The following is a 27265-nucleotide window of genomic DNA, read 5'->3' on the forward strand; positions in this document are numbered from 1 at the left end:
TTTGAATTATTTTTATTGCTTAAGTTCAGTCCAAAATGTGAGTGCACAGTCATATTTCATTATACGTTTAGGGGGAAGTTTTCTGTAGGATTTGTATACCATAATCCACCACAAACCTTGAAGTACTCATCTGTTGTCAACTGCCAAGAAAATCAACTAAATATTAATCAAAATTTGAGCTGTTAGTTTCAAATGATCTTGCCACTACCGTCAAAATCCCCCCAAAATAAAATAGCAGAACCCAAGACAAAAAATTAAGGAAAAAGTAAGAAACAAAGTGGGAGTATAGAAAAGGATTATTACATCCATTTACAGTGGACTAAGCAGTGGGTGACCTTCATTGGTGTCATGTTACAGAAGAATCAATAATGTGTCTTTACAGATCAGAGGTCAGCGGGGCGGTGGGGGGACTGCTGACAGAGGAAGCAGCTTTAGAAGTCCAACACTTTGTTCACTCTCAAACTGCTACAGTCCAGTTTACTGAAACAGCAGGCTGTTCTGGAGCACTTCTGTGGCAGAACTGAACTGGAGGACGTTGTCATAGAAACTGGCCAGCTCGCCTCGTATGTCCTTGTTCCGCTTCCCTCCCGATCCACGATATTTCATGTCCAGCAGCTTGGAGCACAGGTAGTGCAGCCACAGTACATTTGAATGGGGGTTATAGCTACTCCACTCATTGCTGTCACAATAAAGACAAACAGTGAAAATGTTCTACATTAGTTAATTTAGTAATAAACATTGACGGTCGATCCAATGCATTTCATGGAGAGTTGAAGCACTTACCCATTCTCTTGTCTCATAAGTCTGTAGATCTCAAACTGATAATCCCCCTGGCCAATAAAAAGCTCCTCGTCATTTGAAATGTCACAGGACACAGTAAGTTCGTCTAAAAACAAGAAAATATGGCTCAGGCTTTGAGGGCAGAAATAGTCATATGTAAAAGACAGAAACTTTTCTGACCAATTTCTAATCTGGACAGAGAATAGTCGATGATGCGGACAAGCACCCCTTTGGTGTCCAGAGAGTGCACTGTCCCATTCAGAATGAATTCAGCCGTCTTCTGCTTAGTCACTTTGACCAGCACATTTCCCCAGTGTAGGTCTCTGAGCACAACACAAGTGAAATATTATAGCATCATTGTATGTGGAAAATAACCTCAGAGAGGCAGCTGTTACAGACAAACTAAACTGGAGCACTGTGTAGGTAGATGGTTGTACCAATAACAAACAATGTTATTTTGTCCAAAATAGTTTTTACCTGTGCTCAAACTGCAGCTCCTGTTCAGCTACAGCCAGGGCTGCAGTGACTTGATGAAGAATGCTCTTTGCAACTGCGATTGATGATAACTTAAAAAGAAGAAAAAATAAATACACTGAAGAAATACACAAGACAATTCTACATTCAAACATACTCAAGTATGTTTAATATTGACATAGTCATCATTAATTTTGTATAAATTATGCAGACACACTGGTCTCACTTCTGATACTAGCAAATTAAATACAACTTACCCATTACCCATCTCACTTGACAGTTTTACAACAGCATCACAAGTATTAATTTGCACATTAAAGGATTTAGTTCTGTGTAAGCATAAGTCGCCATTGCTCGTCACCATTTTGGAGCATGACCATTTTGCATAAGGTTTAAAATACAGTTTTGCCACTTTGAAAATATAACATTCTTCTAGGAAATGTGCTTACCGTCCCATTGCTGTTCTCTAGGTCAGTGCCTCCAAACTCAAACTCCAGAATAATAAACAGCTGCTCATTTTCAAAGAAATCTACAGAATATATGGCACAGTGTGAACAGATATATCCATCTAGGACACAATAAAATATAAGTGATGTCCTAACCTGGCCTGTCATTCTCAGAATGTTTTTGTTTGTCAAACTTATCCCACGCATGGAGGAACTCTGGAGGGTAGCAGCCCTTTACACAGTGGAGGCTATAAAAACAATATTCAATAAATATTCAACTTACAGTAAAAAACAAAAATCACCAGGACTTACTCTCTGAGGCCGATAAAGCCACTGGTCTGATTCTTCTCTTTTTTATCGAGGCAGCTCAGCTCCCTGTGGAAATACATGTTAATGAGATTTTCATCTTCGTGTGTAAGTAATTTTAAAATTCTCTAAAATATCACTTACTTGGAGATAATAATTTCATGCAAAATCTCTCCAAAGGTCTTCTGGTCCTCTCCATTCACCTTTTCACTGCCCTCTACTGGTATAACCTTGTCAAGACAGGAAGTGCTTAGTATAGTCATTAGGTCTGTCACAATAATTACTATATCGACTTATCATTCAATATATAAAAGTTGGAACTTTTTTCTTTTTTTCACGGTCGATATTTATCGTGTGTACATTTTCTTTGCACTGCTGGGAAAATGTATTTTTGGCTCATACAATTAGATTTAAGGTTAAATTAATAACTTCTATGACTCATTACAATGAAAACTAAGTACTACAAGGTCTCATTCTGCTGTTTATTGATTGCAGCTCATGGTTTTTTTAACAATATTGTAGATTTAGAATAGTTTTTGTGGTTTAAATCTGCTCTTAAGCTATTGTGACAGTGACATAAATTAGGTTCCATATTATCATTTATCATCTATATTTACTAAAGCAATTCATCGAACTTCAAAATAAGTTATTGTGACAGGCCTAATAGTTACAACCCCTATAAACACTATAAGCTCATAGTCTTACTTTGAGGGCAACAATCTCTCCGTTAGACTTTCCACTTGTTGTAGAGAAGACCTCTCCGAAGGTGCCCTCCCCTATTTTAACACATTGTTTCATGCGCTGAGGCAGAAGACACTCGTCCCAGGCCACAGGACCCTCCTGGCCACACTCCGCGTACACCTTCTCTGCATCTGACATCTCATCATGGTCAAACACAAGCTGGATTACAAATGGAAATGACAGAAGATACACGTTTAAGCAATTTAGAGACTCAGATTTATAATGAATTTCAAAGCATTTCAAAGGTTTGTGTTAGACATGTATCCCTCAAACTAAGTATTGAAAGAATTTGCTTCACCAAAACCAAGAAATTTCATTAAATTTAACTGTGTGACTCCTGAAGAAATAAAGTGAACATTGTAAATTATAATACTGGGTCATGATTACACCTGTAAAAATGTACCACATAGAAACGCAACACAAACACTATGAGAACAGCTGAACTAAGATGAACACACATCGTGATAAAGATCTGGACTTACACTTTGACAGTCTATTTACCTGAGATTCTTGTGTAATCAGTTGTGATCGGAGAAGCTTGGAAAGAGGCGTCCGATATGGAGTAGCAAAAAGATCTTGGCTTAGGTCGGCCATAGCCATCCTTGAAGACGGGCGAGTCCCAGGAGTCTTCGGAGTAAGAATCACTACACAGTTGTGGAAAAAAAGCAAAATTCAATTATACAATTCAATATTTCAGTGTTAGTGTGTTGTGTGCAGTACCTTTGCGATGAATGGAGAGCGCAGCTTTGAGGCGACTCCAGGTGTGTGTACTCGGAGTCAATTCAGCCAAAAGAGAAGAGAGATTTTGGTTGTGGCCTTTGACTGGGGTAGAGAAATCCTTATTGACATCAGTTTGCTTCTAAAATGAGAATAGTTGTATAATTATGGAGTTAAAATATGTACTGTATATAAAATGTATGCTCTACTATATGTTACCATAGTCATTAAAGCTCCTCCAGTTTAGAGTTACTAATTCACATACTGTACTTGATTTAAATATTACAACAGTGTGATTTACTCTCTCACCATTGGCTGTCTATGTTGACTTGGGATCAGTTCATTGATGCTGCAGTCCACGGTCTTAGTGCCTCCTCTGGGTCCAATTATGTTTGTGAAAGCATCTTTACTTTTCCAACGGCTCACGCTCAGTCCACTAACACAAGCTTTTCTAGTGGTTCCAGGTCGGTGGGTGGATGTTCTGTGATCTTTCTCTTTACGTGCCAAGGAGAGTTTTTTTCTTTTGTTGCTTTGTTTATTGCTTGACTTTTTTGAGCCATCCTTATCAGAGATCTCATTTGAGCTAGTCAACGTCCTCTTTCGGCGCATTGCAATACTGGTCTCTTTGGGACTAGCCGTGGTGCAGTTACCCTCATATTCTGTCTCTTCATTAACCGATTCAGAGAAACTTCTGTCCGACACCATGTTTTCTTGCAATTTCTCCCTTATTTGATATTTATATGATATTTTCTTCATTTTAACAATACATTTTCCGTCTGTGCAGTTCTTCTTCAGCTCTCTAGTACGTTCAGCTGCCTCAGTTTGTGTCTCATTAGGCTGGGACTCACAGACAGTACTGCTACTAGTAGTTTCACCAAGTTTTGGTTCAGGTGTCAAATGCTGATCAATACTTGATCGAGGCAGCTTTTTAAGTTCGACTGAGCATTCTCTAGAAAGACACTTGTTCTTCAATATTGAGGACAACTCTGTCATATCTTGATCCTGCATGTCAGCTACTTCAGTACTGCTGTTGGTGGATTCACTGAAGAGAGCTATGGTGGATTTGTGCTCAGACTGAGCGCAGCCATCTGACAGTGAAGCCTCTGTACTTTGGCTGTCACTGACAAACACAACATTTGGTACAGAAAAAGACTTTGAGCTCTCATGAGATGATAAGGCATCATGTGTCAGAGCTAATTTAGGACTCCTGAGGAGCTCTGAGTCCTTAACATGGTTTGAGTTGTGGCTTGTAGCTACAGAAAGTGAATGCTCTTTTCCAATAGAACTACAGACAGACCCCAAATCCACCAAACACGATGAATATGTTGTTTCGCTAAAAAGCTTGATTAGGTCTTCAATTCTTTCTAGGCGCACAGTGCAAAGCTGAGTCAAGCATTTCTCTTTGAGAAAGTCTGTGAGCCAATCCATTTCTCCAGAGGCAGATGTGAAACGACTACTTACATCATCTATGGTGATCATGCTGGGCAGACTTGGACTGCCTGGGTTCCCCTCTCCACACTGGCTCTGGGCTGACCTACTAAGGCTTGTGTTGTTATGAATGCTCTTTGAGTGTGTAATGATTACACTTTGGGACATTTCTTCATGAGGCAATTGTGATGGTTTCTGAAACTCATTGAGAATTGCTTCTTTTTCAAATTGTGAAGCATGTTGTGGAGATGTGAGCTGTTCTGGAGAACTAATGCTTACAGGACCTATACAACTAACTGAAGGGCTAGAGATTGGATTGAAACCTTTGAGCTTTGATTTTTTGTTCAAGGGTGCAGCTGAAGGCGTGGAACAAAAAATTGGTTTTCGGGAGCATGTTCCAAGGGTCTGTTCCACTGATTCATTGAGGGAAATTTCTGGAAGTGGAATTGTAGCAAAGCTCCGAAGTACGGCTGCATTCACAGAATTGTCTGCACTCGATTCAAGGAAAACTGGAGGGAATCTTCTCTTTGAGGAACAATTATTCTGACTGGTTCTTCTCAATGGAGCAAACTCATCAGAGGAGTTCAAAATGAGCAGTTGTGAGGTAATGGCACATCTCCTACGAGTAACAAAGCGTCCTGCAGATGGAGGGCAAATACTGATAGAAAAAAATATATAATTACAATCAATCACACAAAAATAAACATGTTCACACAAACATGTTCACTACTTACTGTGTGTCCTTTTGAACGGAATTATACTGCAGCCCCTTTTCTGTTTTTACTTTACTTGACAGATCTTTTTCTCTTGGTATTGATCCTGACTTAGACCAACTGATGAATAAAAATTTAAAAATTCAATGCTCAAACACAATCCATACTGGCAGAAATGCTTAGCTTTAGAATAGCCAGACGAGGTTTGCACCAACCTCCTCTGATGGGGCACAAGTGGACATCTGTTTTCATCAGGGGGGTGATCTGGGGTATTATCACTGTACACCTTGGGCTTCTTTCTCCTGTAACAAAGCGTTCATCAGGTAAGTGGTAGTATTAGTGTAACAGTGATAAGCAATATGTAATTGGCAAATCAAAAGCTTACATACCTTGCTCCCTTTTTATTACATGCCTTCAAATTCTGAGTCGGTGGCACAATATTTTCTTCATCACTGCTCACACTCAGAGATAAATGTTTTCTTTTACGAGCTCCAACTGAACGTGCAGTAGTCTTAACTGGTTTTCGTCTAAAGAAAAAAAGACAGATCCATCAAATGTTCATAAACAAGACAATGAGCTTTTGATGAATATGCTGCATTCATTGCTGCGTTCATGTGGTCCTCAGGGACATGTTCTTTTTTAGTTGATAAATGCACATAAACGCTCACACAACTCAGAAAAACAACTTGGGCCAAAACCTTCTGCTGGACTTCCACACCTGACGTTATCTGCACTAGACAGATGAAAAAAATCAACTGATTTGTCAATTTATCTAACACATTTGAGTGTTTTGACTAAAAGTTATTACACTAAGGGTTAACTGTCAGTTATCCATATCATAAGAGCAACAGATCTGCAGAAGAAAGAGTTGAGACTATGACCTTGTTTCAAAAAGTCCCTTCACTGGCATCCTGCCGAGTTTAGAATTATATTTACAACTCTCCTCCTCACATATGAAGCCATAAAGGGCACAGTCCCATACTATCTGCAAGATGCTATAGCATCATATTATCCAAACAGAGTATTCCTCTCTCAAAATGCTGGACTACTGGTCACAGTAGGAGGGAGAGTGTTCAGATACAATACTCCTGTGATATGGAATCAGCTCCTTGCCCATGTTAAAGAGGCTCCGACATTTAAGACCAGGTTGAAAATGTTCTTCTTTGAATTTTTATGGCCAGGCCAGTTAGAAGCAGAAATAAAACCCACAGTTTTAGCTAAGCTGCCTCAGGAGCAACTATGCTGAGGGAAGTGCAGTAGCTATGGTAACACTCCTTCTACTTTCCCTGTCAACAACACTCACTATTCAGTTCACCTGGAGTCTCTCCATTGCTATTCACAAATTGTTCCTGCCCCACTCCCCTCTGGAGAGTGCAACTGTTGGCCCAGGATCCCCTTCCCTCACCTGGCTGGATGACCCTTACCCTATCCTGGATAAGTACATGAACACAAACAAGTCGGATCCCTGACATCTCATCTCGAAATCCCGAGATCCCGAGGCCTGAGAGGTGGGAGGACCACATGAACATCACTGATTAAAGTTCATACCGAGCTGTCGTCTTGGAAAGTGGCAGAAAATGTGAAGAAACATTCTCCTCATCTTCACTATTAACTGAAGCTCTGACTTTCTTCTTCTTAACTAGATTATTTCTTTTACTGTAGTGGGAGGCATTTGAAATTAAAACAGACACAAATCACAGAGTTTTAAGTTTAAAGTCTGGTCTGACCTTCTCCTTGGAGGTTTTGTTGATTGGACAGTAGAGGCATCAGTCTCAGAAGACGCAGAGGTGCTGTCAAAAACCTGTTTACGATCCTGAATGGACACCCAGGCGGATAGTTTTGTTTTCTGTCTTCCATATGTCTTCAGGTACTTCATGATGGCCTTTAAGTTTACGTAAAAGTGCACGGATAATACACGAAACGCACAACTAACACCGATCAGCAATTATTAAGATAAAACCAGCAATAAGGATGTAACATAACACGAGTAAAATCTACAAATGCCACATATAAACAAACAAAGTCACAGACAGAGCTTTAGTCTAAAGAGCAGATCCCGCTTTTCTTTGAAACTGGAGCTAGCTGTGATTGGTCAAAAAACAATAATCAGACAAATTACACAGCGCCCCCTTTTGGTTTGGAGGGACATTGATGCATTGACACACGGTCGCCCCCTTTCGGTCTGGAGAACACGACGCACTTACACACAGTCGTCACTAGAGGGCAGCAAAGATTAGTGTTTGAATGAGCTACAACAAAAAACACACATTTCAAGGTTTATATAGATTTAAATACAGTGTAATCTGACCAGGAATGAAGAAGCGGCTTGGATGAGCAGCAAACCTTTTGTCCAGTTGACAGATTTAATTTCGGTTTTTACTCTGGATCAGACCTGGAGGGATGATTGAGGGATTACACAGACTCTATAGGCTTATTACAACCTCTCATAGCACCATACTGTAGTCATTATTCACCAATTAGGGGTTTCTGTAGCCACAGCTGCCCCGGGGTAGAATGGAAGCGGCTGCCAATTTGCGCCATCGACCTCTCAGACCACCACTAATCAGTAATTCAATCTAACCCTCTCACTGAGCCGCTGTCGCCCCATGTATTGACAGACATTACACGTATGCAGTAGGGGAAGGTGACAAAGTAAAAGTAGTAGCCTAATTAAAGTACTATGCTTAAGTAGAGTTTTTAGGTAACTGTACTTTACTTAAGTCAATTTTACAGTGGATATTTTTTACTTTTACTTCACTACATTTGAGAGCAGTAACTGTACTTTCTACTCCATTACATTTTGAACTGGACTGAAAAGTAAAATGTACTTTTCATATGACATGAGTGGTTATTTTTACCATATCCTATTTCCTTTCCTATTTCCAGTTAAAGCTTTGACTTTGAAAAAAATAAAATAAATAAATTTATACATTAATAATAATAATAATAATAATAATAATAATAATAATAATAATAATAATAATAATAATAATAATAATAATAACAAAAATAATAATAATACATAGACACAGTTCATAAGAAATTTTTTTTTGAAAACTGTTGACCAAAATCTATATAATTTTTAATTAATATCACTACATTTAACACAAAATACTTTTACTTTTTAATTACATTTTTAAACGGGTACATAAATAAGATTTTTTCATATGATATTTTTACTTTTACGTGAGTACCTCTATATCTGTAACCAAAACTGAGTACTTCATCCACTACTGCACGTCAGATATTAAATGCAGATATTCAAGTCATTTTTCAGAAGCCAGCCTTTAAAATCGCCTACATTAAAAGTTATTTAATGATCTTTACCCAAAAGAACAGTCTAAATCCAAAAATGGTCTCCTGGAAATACTTCAACTTCAACTCACATCAAGTGTAATGAAAAATCTTTCAAATCAGGTTTTAATCTGAGTCTATGCCTGTCCCTGTTTTCCCCATGGCCCTCCCACGCGCTCCTTGGACTGTGGCGCCCCCTATGGGACAGCGGCTGCATCTGGGAGGGAGCAGTCTGCGGAGCGCGCATCCACGAGGGGAGGGCGAGAAAGATCCAGCCCAGAGAGGGAGGAGACACAGCGAGAGCGCAGCGAGAGGACGTGAACACTGTGCACAAGAGGAGGTGAGTGATGTGTTACGCAGAGATTGTTTACCCGTTCAAGAAGATATTTCGCCTCTTTACGCTCCTCCAAGCCTTCAAACGACCAGAACGTGAGTAACTTTGCGCTGCGCTTGTGTGTTTCTTTGGGGGTTTTGCTGGGGCCCGCACCAGAGACAGACCCTGAGAGGGACTGGGGAGGCTGCGGCCCCAGATGGGCATTTACAGCTCTCAGCGTGTGCTCCTTGGGCTTTATTGTCTTGCATTTAGCTGTGGTCGTGGTGGTTGTTCACTGAGTTTTTACTGCTGCTTGTGTGTGCGTAAACAACCAGCGTAGGGACGTCGTGGCTGGTCTATCTGTGCGTTAAGGTCAGCCCAAACCAGAGCGCAGTGGCTAAAATGGAAATGCGCTGCACAAAACATCAACAATAGGCCAACAGATATATCACACACTACACATTAACAAAGAATTCTTGCAAAAAAAGTGTTGTATTTTGGAGAGCTGGCGCGTAAAAGGCACATTAATTAGTTGTCTTGTCTTGTACTAACTTGCAGGGTAGCCTTATGACCTCCATGTACCTTCAGTAGTTGGCAAAACACAACGAAAAGTCTGCGAAAATCGTGTAAAAACTAGAAAAGATGGATACTCTGGATGGATGGATGTAAGGCAGAACAGGAAAGAGATTGCGTATTTATTGCACTACAGTGTAATAAACTGAAATGGTTTGGGTGGATCACATTTGGATGGGTAACATTTAACTAAACCCAACACAATGCCGTTTATTCCCAAACATGGTTGTAATATTACTCCTGCAACACTGGAATTAGGCCTACTGAACAAGTGTTTATCCAAAGGAGGACAAAAACTGGATAAAATCAGTTCTAAATTAGGCAAACCCACAAACTGAAGAGCTGTGCATAATTTTTGGGGGTTAGTATTTATCTTGAGATGTTTTCTTTGTAGTAGTGACATATTTTGTGGTGTTTTTCTGCAGTATGATAAGATTTGAGCTGTAGAAGGTTGCGTTATGAGTTAAATTACACAAACTAATTACTTAAGTGTTGCATTATGCTGTTCTGCTTGTGGATAAGGACCCTGCCTTATCACATGCAGGTCTATCAGTGCTGCTGGGCTACTGTTAAAGGGAATAAAGGGCTTCTTTCTGGAACACAAGAGGATATTCTCATGCTTTGACAGGAGGCTGCAGACCCCTGAGGCTGAGGCTGTGGCTTGTATCGGTGCTTGGTGCTGGATGGACGCGGTTCACTAATCGTTTCCGTCCTCGCTCTGGCACTTCTCGGCCTGACCCCGGAGATAATACGCCTGCTTGTCTCATTGAAACATGGGGTCATTTAATTGCTTGTTTATGTAAGAGATTGAAGAAGTTTGGAAAATAACATGAATGACTTTCCTGTTTTAATCTCCTTGGGGGCGGATTGGGCACAAATTGTTTGATTTTTGAGTAGGATTAGTGTCCTATAATCTGTTTATACTAACTATTCTGCTGCAAAAGATTATCTGATGTTTGGGGTGTTATTAGCAAGAACAAATGTAATGGGCATGTTATAAACTGAAGTATTGTACCTTAAAGTAAAGTTGACAAATAATTAGGGATGTAAGAGTCGACATAGCGTGATATTGTGTCGTCAAAACTCTCACAATAATATCATGGACTCTCACAATATATGGAATTGCAAGGTTTTTTACTTAAAAGTATTAAAAAAGAGGGAACTACATAGACCATGATCCTTTGCTTCACTTCAATGCAGACTACATGATAAAACAACTGTTATTAAGCACTTTTAAATCTTAATTCTTTGGATTATGACCGTAATTTTTCACACTAAAGACTTGCCCAGGCATTTTAATAGGAAAAGTAGCATATCCACAGCTCTGTTAGCCTCATTTTATCTAATCTAATCTAATCTAATCTAATCCAATCTAATCTGATATCATATTGTGAGATTTGGATATAGCTACATCTCTCCAGATAATTGCACAAAAACAAAGTAAAGTTGTTTTTAGATTGGGGTTAGTTGTGTATCATTTTGTTTCTTGTCTTGAACGCTGCAGGTTAACACTATTGCAGTAGTTGTACACTTTGTTTGGCTGTAAAACCTGTTGACAATAACACGAATTACCAAAGGACTAACCCTAACCCTGTGCTGTATTTGGAGTGTCCCGCTGAGGCTTCAGTTTGTGCGTCTACTTGTTTTTCCATTCACTAACTCTCCTGTTGCATATATTTTGCATAACATTTTCCGCGAGTCATTTAAATAGTGCATTCATTCTCAGAAGCACATTCGGATTTTCTTAAGGTTTGCTCAGAAGGAGAGACAGCGCACTATTGGACACAGTATTGACTTTAAAGGTGTATTATGTCACTTTTCTGCTTTTGCACCTGCTTGTTTCCATAGAGATGTTATTGGTTTGGCTGAATTTCCACAGTATGATGGCATCTCTTGGGTTTATTTCACATGAGGTGTTTTTTTACAGCCCAAAACTACCTTCAAGAATGCATTTTTATTGTAAGCTGGGTTGCCTCACTACAGATCTGACCCGTAACCTGGCCTGGTGATGCTGCACGCTTATTTCTATGGATATATATAAGTTAAATGATTTATTCTGGACCATTCTAGGCAAAAAAATGACCTGTCCATGGCATCCATCAGGAAAGTTAGCTGCTAAACAAATTAAATGTGCAGTATATCGCTGAGTGGATTATATTTTCTTTGCTGTGTCATTACATTAATTAGGCACATGCATTGTCATCCATCACCCTCCTCTCTTCCTTTCATCTCTCCTTCTCTAGTCGTCGTCTTCTTCTCCTCTTCCTCTTCCCTGATCCAAACCTGGCCAAAGACTGCAGTGAGCGTTTGAGAGGACATGATGTCATTTCTAATTGCTTGGGGCTCCTGAGCTAGTTTTATATTCTTTGCGTCGACACAACACTGCTTCAGTTCATCCCTCCTGGCTTTGTCTCCTCTACATCAGTGGTTTTGCAAAGTTTTCAAAGTACCATCTCAAAAAAAGTTTACAAGGACTAAGACACGTACGAGCCACATCTGTTCAAAGGAGAGGACTAAGAGCTGAAGTGAACATGCATTATTTTGGCCTTTTCAGGTCTTAAACGCGCTTTTGGTCGCCTTGATAGTTTAACATGTTTGAAAGCGTCCCTGAAAATCTATTTTGCACGATATATTAAAACATATTTTCACTTCGATTGCTTGCTAACCCTAAATCTAACTGAACTAAGGACTAACACAGTAGTACACGCTTAAAAATGAAACTACTACAGCTTTATTATCTTTCTAATTTGGCTACGTCAGCTGGAATTCTGCATTTTATTTCATTTATTTAAAATATTTCTTCTTCTTATTGCTTGTTGAGCTTTTAAATGGAACGTGGAAAAGTGGCATGGACATTTATGGGCATGAATTCAGCTCCAAATAGTGCGGACTGTTTTTTCTAGCTTGTGAATTTTGTTTGTTTAGCTTTGAGCAGAGAGTGGGAGTTTCTGTAAAAGTCCCGGAGCAGGAGAATGAAGCGGGCATGCCTCTTACAGCACAGTGGACAGATATAGCCATTGAGTCATTTAACCTTGTGAAGCTGTAGGCATGTTTGACACACAGAATACCTCTCCATATCTCACTTATAGCCCCCGGTACAGTCCAGATTAGGTACAATTATGTCAGCTCCTGTCTGAGGTAGAGTGTGGTGGGACTTTCCTGCCTCAAAGCACCCGCTGGTTTCATTTTGTGAGGTTGGTGTCGCACTAAACAGCAGCTAAAGTTTACAAGGCATAAAGTTTGATTATTGAGTGTGGAAGGACGTGAGGTCAAAAGCTCAAATGGTGAATGGTCGCAGTTTTACGTAGCGCTTTTCCACCTTCAAGACGTTCGAAGAGCTTTAGATCAGGGAACCGCTCACCCATTCACGCACACGTTCATACGCCGGTGTACGCAGGCACTGGGAGCGAGGTGGGTTAAGTGTCTTGCCCAAGAACACAACACAACTGACTGCTCTACCCGTGACGTTTATGTTGAGAGTGGGATTCGAACCTCCAACCTTCAGATCAATGACACTCTACCAACTGAGCTACTGTCGCCCCAAAATCATTAATACATGAAATTCGTAATAAACAGTGGACCAGATGGAAAACCTTGTTGTTATTGTGACATAGTATAGTTTTTTTTGCGATATTGATTATTTCCTTGGCCAATATTGTGATATCAATACTTTTACGATACACTGTGCAGCCTTATTGTTTAGTAAAGCTTTTGAAATATAGAAACGTTTTCCACAAAAAGAACCAGGCACATTAAGACAAGATTGAAACAAATTGAAATTAGGCGAATGACAAAGCTCAAATTGATGAGTGTTCCACGTGTTTCCGGAAAGAGCTGACATTTGTCACAATCTACCCAATTCTATTATGCGTTTTAACAATGTGATTTTTCATGTTTATTGAGAGCAAAAGCTAAACAGATTGAGCCTTAATTGACCTCAAAGCCCAAAACGCTTTAGTAGCCCACTGCAACATTAGTTAATTAAAAAAGAAGAAGAGAAAAAAGCCAATCCGCTTCTTGTTTCCGTGGAATGTGGAGCTGTAGCATCAGATAAAACATGGACAGATTTACCATCAGTGGACTGCCCCCTGCGACCGTAAAACACTCCTGACCAGTGTAGGAAGTACTCCAGTTTGTTACTTAAGTAAAAGTACAGATACTGGAGCAAAAAGATACTCAAGTAAACGTAGAAGTATCACATGACAAAAATCTGCTTGAGTAAAATAATTAAAGTACCTGTTTAAAAACAAACTTAAAGAGTAAAAAGTAAAAGTGCATATGTTGCAGTTTCATAAAGCTTCAAATGTAGTGATTTTGATACAGATTTGTGCTGAATTTTGTTCAGTAGAAACAACTGAATCGATTGTTTTTTGTTGCTGTTTTTATTCGTATATTTTTGTTTACTCAAATTATGAACGTGTTAAAAATAAACCCTCAGCCTTTTCAGCAGCTCTCAAACAATAAAAATAAATACTTTTACTTTTCAGTCCAGTTAAAAAATGTAGTGGACCTGCTCTCACATATAGTGAAATAAAAAATGTATCCACTGTAAAATGTACAGTACAGATACCTGAAATGTCTAAGTGTAGTGTATTGACTGACTTCATAATCAATATTGCAATAGCACAGAAGTTCTCCACCTGACAGAAATGCACTTTTTTTGTAATAAATATTTTAAATAAAGCAGATTTTCTTATTAAGTCCAACATTATCCTTGATTTAGTCCTATTTTGACAAATTTTCACTATAAATAAAAGCATGAAAGTGTGTATATTTTGACCCAACAGTCATTGTTCATGGCAATGGAGAGGACACCGGGCTTTGTACATGGGACTGATGTCTGTACATGGGACTGTGGAGGACACTAGGCTCCAAACAGGGGGACTGATGTCTGTACATAGGACTGTGCAGGACACTAGGCTCCGTACATGGGACTGGAGAGGACACCGGACTTTATACATGGGACTGTGGACGCTTTATACATGGGACTGATGTCTGTACATGGGACTGTGCAGGACACCAGGCTCCATACAGGGGGAGTGATGTCTGTACGTGGGACTGGGGCGGACACCAGGCTGGACAGCTGAGTGATGAGTTAAGGACGGCACAGAGGAGATTTATCTCATGTTGTGAAGTTGGCAACAGAATGGCACTGCAGCTTGTTTGCGCATTATCTATATCTAACCCCATTCACTCTTAGCCTCTTGTGAGAATCTAATAAAAGCCACTGGTCCCCCTGACTCTTTGCCCTCTGGCTGGGCATACAGCCAGTAATGTTTGCATAAGAAACTTTATTTTAATGGTAAACAGTGGCCTCTCCAGAAGATTAGCGTTTTAGTGCTACAAGCCCTGGTATGTTTTCTTTGAGTTTTTTAACTTTCTTCCTTCTATGAGAAACTCCAAGTGAACGTGAAGTATCCCATGCTCTCCACAGATGTATTTTTGTTCTATGTTGATTCCCAACTGGAGTACTTGTACTTCAAACTATATTTTTTAAATCACTTTATACTTTTTACTTCCACTTGAGTGATACCAGGTAACAGTAAAAGTTCTCACTGTGAGTCTTAAGTGAGAAAAGACTGATGTCTTGATGAAAGTCCAATTAACAAGTCTCTTGTTAATTGGACTTTCATACTAGAATTTGCACGTTATTTTTTTTTATAGCTGTGATGTTAATTCACCTTTAAAATCATCTGTTTTGGTTACAGGCATGTAGCCGACAACAGAGGGAACAGAATTATCACTAGACCTGTCATGATAATCTTTATATCAACTTATCGTTCTATATATGAAAGCTGGAACTATATATTTTGGGGCTCAGTATTTATCATGAGTACATTTTCTTTGTAAAAGTGAAGAGATTTGGTGTATTTTTGTTGTAGTACGATAAGATTTGAGCTGTAGAGGGTTGAAAAAGTGACTTCTGTGGCTAATTATTGCTTCATTCTGCAGTTTATTTGCTGTAACTCATGCCACTTAATGATGTCTATTTAAAAATGGTTTATCTTGCTGTACTGTTATTGTGTCAGTGGCATTAAGCAGTTTCAATATTATCATTTATGGCAGTACATCTCTGTAGCAACTTAACTTAAATACGTTTTTAATGTTTTTTGAGAGTCTAACAACCCAAAACGACCCCAAAAAGCCAATTTCATCCATTTAAAAATCCACAGCTTGTCCTTGTGTGTTTTTCTTTCTGCCCTGCTCCTCACTCACGCTCACCCTCTTATCGATGCCTCTCTATAGGGTCATTGTGCCCGCTGTCAGACGAGTGCGCACAGATGCCATGTTGTTGTGGGGAGCAGACAGCCGTGAGGTGTGTTTGAACAGACAAGGAGCAGAGCGAGGCCCCATTCTTCCTGTGTGCTGTGAAACCAAATGATCATTCCTCTATTCCATCTGTCCCTCTGTCAGTCTGCACAATACGCCCACGCCAGCTTTTAATTATTGTGCATACAGCGGTGTAACATATCAACCTCCTGACAGGCCTCGTTGATTGGCTGTCTTCTCGCTGTCATATCCGGCTCCCGATTGGCTATGCGTGGTATAGACGGGGTAGACGTGTTGTTCCGCTCTTTAAGTACCTCGGCGTGTACACACTCCAGTCCGTGCCCGTTTGTTTCTGATGTTGTCTTTTCTGCGTCGTTGCACGCTTTCACACATAAGACCCACAGCCCTGACAATTCGGCTGCATCAGGTTTCCGACTGCTCCCGCCTTGACCTCTCCCCGCCGCCTCTCGTTTTGATTTTCACACGGGGTATAGAAGCGTGGACGTGATGAAAGAGGTGGTAAAGGCCAGAGTGGTAGTGGGTTAGTGTCAGAATCGGCTCACTGCAGCAGTTTGAAGGATTTGTGCCGTCTCAAAAGTCAAAACAAAGTGTGGCCTGCAGCAGGTTCTTTGTATGCTGCGGAGCTCCTGCTGAAAGAAATCAAAAGAACTGCAGGAGAAAGTAGGTTACCTATTTTTTCAATGAGATCTTGCAGTTCTTACAACGATAGTTCACTGCAGGTAACAAAACGAAGCCTAAATATTCGATCTAACAACGTAACAATCAACTGGTTTACTTCAACTTGCCGAGGGACTGAACATGAAATTAGAAACATTAGCTATAATCAAGGCATATTTATATTTGTAAATGTTCATTAATATGTGCTGTCCCTTTACAAATAAATAAAATAAGACATAAGAAACAATGTATTTTCATATATACAATAGAAAACCTTCAGTTGCCTCCTTCAGTTTGAGGTGGAGATATTTATTTTGCTTATTATTTACATTTTATTTAGTTTAAACCAAATAAAATGGCTGTTTGTGATCATTTCCTGCATATAAACTCTACAGACTTTAAATCATTGCTATTTAACACAAACATTGAAAAGTTCTTCCTCTTAAGTTTGAACTCTTCTATAAATCACATGGTCTTACTCACCGAGGATTGGCCATAGGGTCAAGGCCCAAAGCAGGTCCGCGAGCACCCACCCGAGGGCCGCGAGAAGAATATAATACATTTAATATGAGATCGGGCCTCAAACCGGGCCCTTAGGTCATAAAGGTTAAGACCCCCTGCTTTAGACTTCTCATTTAACAGACCCAAGCTGATCACGGACGATGAGAAATCACTGAATCTCTATCTATTGCGCAGCCCTACTACAACTGCCCAACAGATTTTAACTGTGAAAAGGGAGTGATGAGCGGGGGAAGACACTCAGCAAATTGCCAGTGCCGGGAACTGATTTCACAACTCAGAAACAACACGGAGCTGTATATGCGCTTCAGCCAAACCACTTCTAGGCTACAGCGATGCACTACTTTTGTTTTGTTATATAGCACTGGGTGAAGAGGAAGAAAGAAACCATGATGTACTTATCCTGACTAAGCTATTTTCATACCATCAGATGTGCCACAGAATGAATGAAATAGGATCCTAACATTTACTCATGCTCAAACAATATTTTCCCTTTTTCTGGTATTCCTGTGATGTAATTCCATCCAAACCGTGACGTTTTGCCTCCTTTAATAAGACATTTGTTAAGTTTAAATCTTGCTGTGGTTTATATTTGGGTTGAGTGGCTTGTGTTGCTATTGTTGGGGTTCCTTTGTAGCCTAAAGAGGGCTGTGATGTTGGGAGCTTTTATGTTGGCTTTGTCTGTTAGGCCTTTGATTTAAGAGTGTGTGCTTGTGGAATTTTGTTGTTCGTTCAAACCGCAGCCTCCGTATTACATTCTTTAACTTCAAAGTACTGTATCAAACAAACATAACGCTGTCCAGGTTTATTTCATTTACAGTTTTTTGGGGTTTTTTTTGGGCTGCTGTTCCTTCTCGTCCAAACATAGACTGTATAAAGACGTGGAGTAAGGGAGTGTGACGTCAAAACATTGCTTCGACTCCAGCCAAATGAAGCATATCGAGGCTAGAAGTTACAGCGGAAAATTTGGAGCCAAAGTTCCGTAGTTGGAATTCCGTCTGCGAGTATCATAGCAACCAAAGAGCCAATCATGGAGCGAGGCTGTTGAACGTAACTTCCCACCTGCACTTGTGGCTTAGGAGGGAGCAAAACTGTCAATCTAACCTGTTGCTAACGCTAGCGGGAGCAACTACGCGGAAACAAAGCACCTCGTTGGTCCGTTATTAATGTTCATATGTTGATTTACGGACAAAGTAACCAAATAAAAACACCATGATCATCTGGCGTGGATTAATACGAACATTTTAAGATGAAAATGACCAGCGTGGCAGCAGCGGTTACGGAGAGAAGGACAACAGTTTTTCAATAGAAAGTGAATTGAAGCCAGAGTCGACGGAGCCAGAAGCGCACCCATGCTCACTTCCTGTTCGGAATGCGGCGGCTAGCAGGTTAGCTATGTTTATTTATATATACAGTCTATGCTTCCAACGCATCTGTTTTCAAAGTTCTCATTCATATCGTACAAAAACGAAAAACTCTTTTGTACAATGTTGATAGAAGTGGTGAAGTGTGGTAGACATTCTTATGGTTTGAGTGTTTCTGATGAGGATTTTTTGGTAAATAAATAGGAATGTTGAATCATGGTTCCGCTGAAATGACATCACTTGTTACATTTTTAACAGCGGGTCAGATGTTATTTAAAACCAAACCACAAAACCACTAAAATAGTTGACGGGATTAGTATTGTAATTACTCACACATAACTTCCACAACACACACACATACACACACGCTCTGGTTTCTGGTTGAAGCTCATCTGAGAACCAAGCTACATTAACCAGCTCAGTCTAAACAACGGTTAAGGTCAGCTGCCTGTAACATCAATCTCTAAAACCAAAATATCATCCCTAAAAGAGTGCAGACGAGGCTGGCGCTCTGTAAGAGATATACGAGTGGTTGCAGTGCTGTCTCCATGCTTCTTCCTTTTGGCAGAGCGCGGGGCATTCCTTTTCTGGTGAGTCACTCTCTCCCTCTGCTTATTCTGATGTATGGTGCTTTTACATTGGTAAGCTTTCCGCACACTTCATTTTCGGAGCGTAGATTTGTTCTTGTCAAAACTATCTGACGCAGACTGTGATAATAACACCAAACGCCGTCGTTCCTACAGCGCTGCCTGCCTCCTCCTGAAATCTAAGACAGCAGTGCCATATTGAACCCCCGACACAAGCGCACATTTAGTTCTAGCCGTTTATGTCTAGACTTCCGAGTCCTTGCGGATGTCCTGTCACTTCTTGGCTATATATAGGAGACCTGTCCTCCGGTGTCTGCCCTCGCCTCGGATACAACACCAGCCTGTGCTCCTGCGTGTTCTGTGGCCGGAGGAAGAGGGTAGTCACAACCCTGTTACTTACTACTTCCTGTATCCCTTTAGACCAGAGGTGGGCGACATGCCAAAAAATGTATATTACAATTTACTACAGCCCAGATCAAGATTTAGATTTTTATTATAATTAGTGTTGAGGAATAGACTTGATACTCGATACCACTTCAGACATTACCTTCTTTTTTCTTTTATATTACCATGTGGCCTTATATCTGTGTAATCCCGCACTCGTTCAAGTAGAATCCATAGTTATCCTTGGGTATATACTAGTCTATGTCGTCTTATACATATATTATTCAAATTATATTCATTTCTGTCCTATGAATTTCAATGCTTTAGTATCAAGACCTGCTCAAATAAGTATCTAGCTTCGATACTAGTTTTAGTATCGATTGGTAACTGATTTTTTATATTTTTGACAAGCCTAATCTACACTACTACAACTACTAACTACTGCTACTACTACTACAACTATTAACCAAATATGACCGGTTAATCCAGAGGTGTCCAAACTATGGCCCAGGAGCCAAATGCGGCACTCAGACTAGATTTTATTGGCCTTCAAGCCTCCTGCTGAACCGGCCCAATTGATCATAAGCAGTAATTTTAACAGCAAATTAAAGTATTTCTGCCACTATAACCTCAAACATCACATTGCAGTGTGATATAGACCTAAAATGAATGTGTTTCAAGCCTTAATATACAGCAGCTAAAAAAGTTTGGGCAATCTGGGTTAATCTGTTCTGCCGATCTCTTAAAGTACGACAGAGGCTTATCAATAGGAGGAGAGAGTGGAAAAGGTATCTCGACTTTAACTTTGAACGTACAACACGATATCACCAAATTAGTGTATTGTCACAGGGATCGGATCATGATTTTTTATCGTCATCAGCCTGCCCTACTTTATACTACAGGAAAACACAATGTAAACGATTTACGCCAAATCCAAACTGCCAAGAGAATGTTTTGGCATCATTACTGATATTAAAAAGATCACTCATCCTCTTGCCAGAAATGTCGCAATTGTCCAGAGAAGCAGGAAGGAAGTTGTCCAACCTTCATCCTCTGCTTTGCACCTGGTTAACAGATTATATTGAAATCAAAAGAAAAGCTTAATATCAAGAATCATGAAAGGGTCTTGCAACGATATAAGTCAAGTTAAAATTAGAACAAATCAAACTAAAAGTATTTATCTTACAAACGCTTGAAATGCATTGGGATACAACAACAAATGTTTAGAATTTCTGAATGTGAAGACCATACGTTTGTTTTAAAGGGTTTATGCTCGGTTTTTCAACTTGTTTTAGTTGTTTTTGGTTAATTTAACTTTAAATTTCAGCTCAGTTTAAGTTTGTTTATACAGCACATTTAAATCAACTTCAGCTGACCAAAGTTCTTCATATAAAAGTCAACAAAAAACAAATATACAGATAACAGGATGCATAGGAAAAGAACAATTAAACACTAAGATATCATGTCTAGCTAGTGTTAAATGCCAGGGAGAAAAGGTGGGGTTTCAGTCTAGTCTTAAACTGCATTAAAGACTGAGAGGATCTGACAGGTAGAGGGCGCTGTTCTATAGTCTGGACATTGCCTAGGCCTGTCACAATAACATATTTTGATGCACGAGGTATCGCTACCGAGAAATACGGCGATAAACGATAATATTGAAACTAGTTTATGCCCGTGGTTAAGATTAAAATAAAGCAAGATAATCCCAACAAACCCTTTTTAAATAGACAGCATCGTTAAAACTTTTAAATAAATAAAATAATCAACCAATAATTAACCGTAACAATGACTTATTCAACCCTTTACAGCTCAAATTTGATCATTTTACAGCAAAAATAACACAAATTTTCCCAGTTTTACAAAGAAACTGCAACTCTATGGGTCCACAAATAAAGTGGACCCATAGAGTGCAGGAATTTACACACCACCAGTAACAGATTGAGTACATGATGAGATTATATGAGACAGGCGACACTGTTTGGACACACTTTAAGTCTGATAATTTAGATCACTGTTGGGCTGACCTGTTGGCACCACAGTGTTCATGTAGATACACCCATAGAGGTCTCTGTTTTAGATTAAATAACCACATGTGATTAGTATGCACTTTACATATGACTGAAATAGCCATAATGGATTCTTTTATGTGTGCGGGTTTAGGCTTGGCTGGCAGAACTGTGCTTTACAAGTGGGCCACCAACTAAGAAAATAAACTAGAGTTAATTACAGCAATATCGGGTAGACAGGCAGCTTTGACATTTTTACGCAGTTTGTTATGAAATTTGCTGCCTTAAGTTGTCGTGTTGTTTTTCTCCAACTTTGCTCCTGACTCTGGCTCCATTTGTCACCATCAGGTCCAGGAAAGAACTGCGGTCTTGGCAAAGAGCTGTTCCACGCAGCATAAAAAAAAAAAAAAAAAAAAGTTGTCCCTCCGCTTTGTGAGTTTAGCTTGGTGTTAGCAGTGATCCCTCCTTCACTGACGACATCCCCTCACCCACAGGAAGGGAACAGCGGACGGAGGGAAGGGGGGAGACGGGATATGTGGGAATGTGGGTGGGAGCTGAGCAAAATCATTCCCAAGTTTCCAAAATGCAGGAAATAATGGTTAGTGTTGTGGAACTAATTTTCATAATTGTCGTGTCCAGTCTGATTTCATACAGGTGTGTGGTTTTGTTTTCTGTTTCAGTGTTTTGACTTGTCTTAAAACCGAGTATTCACCATTTTCAGTCAAGTATATTATGATTCTCAACCTCTCACACGATTGATACTTCAACATTAACCTGGGGGTGTGATGCTAACTGTAGGCACTGCTCCGTCTGAGTTTTAATTTAACACAATCTGACCAGGAATAACTGACTTAGCTGAAACTACAACAGATGAGCTGATTTGTGCTGTTAAACAAGTCTCTTACACATAAAATTACACTCATAAGCTAGCTAGCATTAGCCAACAGGTTTCCAGTTAGTCACACTCATGTTCTTTGTTGAAAATCAAACTCCTAAACAGGACCATGAACGCTCAGATTGATCACAGGCTCCTGAAAATGTGTTGTTTAAATCCATTTTGCATTTTGTACAATCTAAAAACATATTTGGCAGTTTTTGCTAATGTGTGCGTTGTGTCACCATGGAAACGGCTGCACATTCCGCCATAGAGATCCATGTCAAACACCCTCAATGTGATGTCACCGCAAAGTATCAATAGAAGGTTATTATTATTTTATATTTTTTTTACAATTTTCTTTCCAATTTAGGTAAAACGACTTATTTGTTTCATTTAATGTACTTGAAAAATCACATAACGGTGCTCAATTCTTTTGTTTTTACTGTATTTACTTTGAATCAACGCATTGTTTCGCCTGTAACACTTTTTACTGTGGGTCAAAGGCTTGTGTACACATGCTCACACAATTGTTCATTATTAACCTCTAGAGCTGTCTGTTTGCCCTTCCACTTATAACCTCCCATGGCCCCCAGTAGCGTAGTCCCACCCATCCCTAAGCAGAAAACATGCCTTAAATTCTTTGGCACACCCTCCCTACCATCCGTTTCTTTTGTGGTTGTATCCTTCACTCTTGCCTTATTTATTTCTCTCTGTCTGCAGAAAACCACCACAGCACAAAATGATCCCTTTGGCTTGGCTGGATACATTATGCGTTCACATTTCCTCACAAAAAAACGTAAAGAATGTGTGTATATCCTTAACTCCATGTGGAATTATAGTGGGGCTATTTCTGTCCGTCCTTCGCACAGTTACTGCAAGGACAATGTATGATCTTGGGAACACGTACATGGGTTCTTTCTCTCACTGGTTTGTTTGTCTGTGCTTTTAGCTTGTTAGTTTAGTCTGCAATCTCAGCCCGGGTGATACTGTCTCAACCATTTCCCCTTATTAACAGATCTAGGATACACACATTTATGCAGAAAATACCATTTGTAAAGAGTAACTGTTGTGTTAATTTTATTTTTTTTGCCACAAACTAAACAGGGTAGGTTCAAATTGGATACATGAACATTTTGAGTTTGTGCAATGCCAACGTTTGCGAGGTACACAAATATATATTTAGAGTCCTTGCAGTTATAGCCCTGTTTGAAAATACTTATTGTTTGGCTTCCTGTTTCCTTGCTGTTTCATTGAACAAACACAAACACAGCCTGGCCGACTGTATAACTTGATGCTTGTGGAGCTCCAGACTGGCCCTGCCACCTACCATCTGTTAACTGTGAGAGGCTTCTTTAGCTTTTATTTTGTTGTTGACATAGACTCGACAATTTATTATGTTCTATGTATAATAAGACCATAGTTGTTAGGGTTGTCAAAAGTATCGAAAATCAGATACTAAGGCAAATATGGAAACTAGATACTCATTTGATCAAGTATTAGTACTAAAAAAAGTCACATTCACAGGACAGAAATGAACCTTTCCTGAATGTCTTTAGAATGATCTTGAGCTGTATCAGAACAAATAAAAGACATAGACTAGTACACACCCACGGATCACTATGGAACTTACTTGGACGACTGAAGGATTACTATTATCTATTAAGGTCACATGGCTAATATAAAAGAAAGTACTATGATTTAATGTTGTTCTATTGTCTAAACAAAGAGTGTTTTTATTATTGTGGTATCAGAATTGGTATTGAGTGTTGACGTAGTAATGAAATTGTTAACACTAATAGCTGTGTAACTTCAGGTGCAACAAAGTACGGTTGTTTACAGTGGCCGATTGCAGTCAAAATGGCACAAAAGAGAGGATATGTTTACTTTATAGCGCTCCAGGGTTAGGTGTGTTTAAGATGAGTAAGGTAATGAAGGCGGATGGCCCCACGACGTCGTCACGTAGGCACCGGTAATATCGTGAGATCAACATGGCTGCCGGCGCCTTGTAAGGTGGGTGAAGGTGATAAAAAGCAACTGCAGCTGCCTTCACCTGCCTTCATTGACCACAAAGCCTAAAGGTATGATGGGAAATGCAGTGCTGTTAAACACGTGCGCTGACAGCTGATTGGACCAGAAATGTTTTGATGAAATGTGACGCCCTGCAGTTCAGGAGAATCCCTCCCTGAATTCCCAGGAGGTGGATGATTCAGAAAACATGATTATTATGTAAGTCTAATCTTGAGAAAAAGTCATTTTCACCACAGATCAGGCCTAAGCATGTAAACTTTACTGTGAGCTCTGGATTCTTTGGTCCGTGTTGTGTGCGGAAACAGGACAATGCATTTGCCAAGTTTTCTGTAGTTTTATTCAGTGCAACGCTTCAAATGAACACGAGATCTGCCCTGTCCCTGGGACTCTGCGTGATCTGAGGCCGCCTGGCTGTTCTCGGGCTTGTGGAGTGTCCAAGCTGATTTCAGACTTTTCTCCTCCCCTCAGCTCCAGCCGCCTGCTCTCCCTGACAATCCAGGCAAAGATTTCAGTATTTTAAACAGACGTATTATCAGTCTAATGTTAAACCAATGGAGATGCTAAATATTAAACTTAGCGTCCATTCAGTATTCTCAAACTAGAGTGATGAATGTATTTAGCAGTTAATCAATTTTTCCAAGGCTCTTTTGTTTACTTTTTATATTGTTTTGGGTAATGTATTTATTTATTTATTTATTTGACATTTTGCACCGCTGCTTTAAACATTGTGGACTTTGCCATCAATGATCTCTTTTACACACGATCCCGAGGTCTATTCAACATTTTTGTCTTATTTTCTGAGCCTAGACACTAGAATAAAACCTTTAGTATATGTGAAGAAGATGACAACCCCCTTTTTTATTATGGACTGACGTTTGCCAGAATCTTATTAGCCTAGCTCAATGGGACTAACTTATTCCACATTTTTATTGATATATGTTTTACCTATAAAATGCTTATGTTAACTTTCAATGTTGGTTTTCCAATTTCCTCATGCCTACTGAAGGTTAATGAAAGGAGCTTTGTAGTTTATTGGCGAGTTTTATTTTCAGCATTTCCTGAGCTGTAGTGGAAAGCCTGACTTCACCAAATTGGATTGAGTTTAAATTTGCTTTTAGCCGAACAACTTTCACTTTTTTTTTATTCAGAAGACAACATTTCGGGTAGTTAAAAACATGTAGTGGAAATAGTTTAAAGGTCTGTCAGTCTGGGACAACAGTAGCATACTTGATAGCATTGATCTGGAGTTTTAGGAGGATCATTTTGCTGCAATATGTTAAGCAGCGGGCCTCCTCTGCAGCCAATGAAAACAAAGCCAAGAAGAATCTGGGAAGTTCGCCCGTCATTGTGCAGCTGGCTAACACTTCCACGTCCATATCCAGAAGTCTGAAAAAATATCCAGTCACAACTATCTATTTGTTTTTTTTTATTGACTTTAACGGCACTAGTTCTTCCCTGTATTCCTCAGTGTTTTTATTTTTGCTAACAGATGGACATTCTCGTGCTCAGAGGAGGAGGAGAGGAGGGGGGTCCAGGCGTAAATCAGCGTTGTGGAGAAAAACGTCTGGTTTTATGAGAGTTTACAGACCCTGCTCACTTTTTAACGAGAAAGGAAAGCAATTGTTGAGTAGACAAAGGAATAAGAGCGAGACAGCTGGTGCGAGGTAGAAAATAAATGGAGGGACAGGGAAGGAAATAGGGTGCGTTTTAAGAAATCTGGATTAGCAGAGGACTGTGATGACTAAAAAGCTTGAGAATGAAGCAGGGCGAGAGCTTATCAAAGTAGTTGGCAGGACTCCACTTGGCATATGGATTTTAAAGCAATCTGTCTCGGCCTTTCTCGGTCTGGTTGCACAGGGAATGTTGCAGACATGTAAAAAGAAACATGGAGAAAAGTGCAGGGTTTGCAGCTGTCGCATTCCCAGCCAAAAGCTTTCCCACCCCTACCCCCCAACCCCCAGCCCCGCAAATACCACTCTTAAACTTGTACGCCGACACGTATAACAGCAAAGCATTGTGGGTCAGGGTCAAAGGTCAATGTCACGCTGCGACACATCCCATATCTAATTACGTTGAACCCTGATGGCTGCTGCGTGTATATAAACGTTCACAGCCAAGTCCACGTGTAAGACTCGCTATATTTACTCCATATATGTTTTGGAAAGCGGCTGTTTATGTGTCTTACAGTGCCACGGCTGCCCTGCCCAAGCGTCGGGCCTTGTAATTACGCTTCGACCCCTGCAGCACCCATCCCGCTGTAGTCCCAAGAAGCCGCCTGCATCACTGTCACTGCATCCGCATTCAAAACCAGGACCAGATGTGAAGATTTGATAGAAAGTCACCATTTTTGTACACATGTAGAAATGAAATACTTCAGTCAGCTCTCCTGTGTAATTAAGCTTTTTGGAGGTTTGGTCCTATATAAATAAGTCTTAGTTTCTTCTTGTTTCAACCGTAGTTAGTCTCTTTGTTTGCGGGTTCATCAGCAAATCAATATTTTGAACTTAAGTGCTAATATATACAAGATGCTTTACCCCGCTGTGCTGTTCTGAAAATCCATTTTGGTTGTATCATAGGCTAGAAGAGACAGTGTTTATGCCCGATAAGAATCTCGTCCCTTCCAGGCTTATAAATCTCAATATAGACCTCACACTGAACCTGTAAAGCTGTGCCAGAGGTGAACCAAGTACTGACTCATTTCTATTGTTTTGTGTGTACAGTCATTCATACAAATAGTTTCTCAAACTCTTACTCGTATTTCATGGAA

At 39.8% G+C, this 27265-nt stretch overlaps 2 protein-coding genes across 7 annotated transcripts in view; one reads left to right on the plus strand and one right to left on the minus strand.

The window, feature by feature from the left end:
- Window positions 1-21: 21 nt before the first annotated feature.
- On the minus strand, window positions 22-7713 carry haspin (histone H3 associated protein kinase). The gene is made up of 17 exons (XM_033983195.2): window positions 7333-7713; window positions 7154-7261; window positions 5995-6132; window positions 5821-5907; window positions 5627-5725; window positions 3774-5550; window positions 3468-3606; window positions 3249-3391; window positions 2712-2906; window positions 2151-2236; window positions 2013-2075; window positions 1857-1948; window positions 1704-1783; window positions 1258-1346; window positions 961-1103; window positions 784-886; window positions 22-679 (listed from the first exon to the last, which is right to left on the minus strand). The coding sequence occupies exons 1-17, from the start codon at window positions 7479-7481 to the stop codon at window positions 478-480; spliced, it is 3693 nt and encodes a 1230-aa protein (XP_033839086.2). The 5' UTR covers window positions 7482-7713; the 3' UTR covers window positions 22-477.
- A 1460-nt stretch (window positions 7714-9173) lies between these two features.
- The window catches only part of LOC117379457 (amyloid beta precursor protein binding family B member 2), a 39505-nt gene continuing 21413 nt past the window's right edge, over window positions 9174-27265 (plus strand). For 3 of the 6 annotated variants that reach the window (XM_055221249.1, XM_055221254.1, XM_055221240.1), the window contains exon 1: window positions 9203-9328. The gene's annotated coding sequence lies outside the window, so the exon portion shown is untranslated. Of the gene's footprint in view, window positions 9329-19058; window positions 19207-27265 lie in introns of those variants that run through there. The other 3 variants (XM_055221245.1, XM_055221258.1, XM_055221251.1) reach the window with 3 other exon arrangements.

Source organism: Periophthalmus magnuspinnatus, chromosome 1 (assembly GCF_009829125.3).
Source record: "Periophthalmus magnuspinnatus isolate fPerMag1 chromosome 1, fPerMag1.2.pri, whole genome shotgun sequence".
Taxonomy (NCBI): domain Eukaryota; kingdom Metazoa; phylum Chordata; class Actinopteri; order Gobiiformes; family Gobiidae; genus Periophthalmus; species Periophthalmus magnuspinnatus.

Bases quoted from the DNA above. Each gene is read 5' to 3' on its own strand.
- haspin (XM_033983195.2), bottom strand. From the start codon at position 7,481: ATGAAGTACCTGAAGACATATGGAAGACAGAAAACAAAACTATCCGCC. The intron at 5,908-5,994 runs GTATGTAAGCTT...GCTTTGTTACAG, and splicing joins TGTAATAAAAAGGGAGCAAG to GAGAAAGAAGCCCAAGGTGT. The intron at 1,347-1,703 runs GTAAGCACATTT...CTTCTTTTTAAG, and splicing joins TAGAGAACAGCAATGGGACG to TTATCATCAATCGCAGTTGC.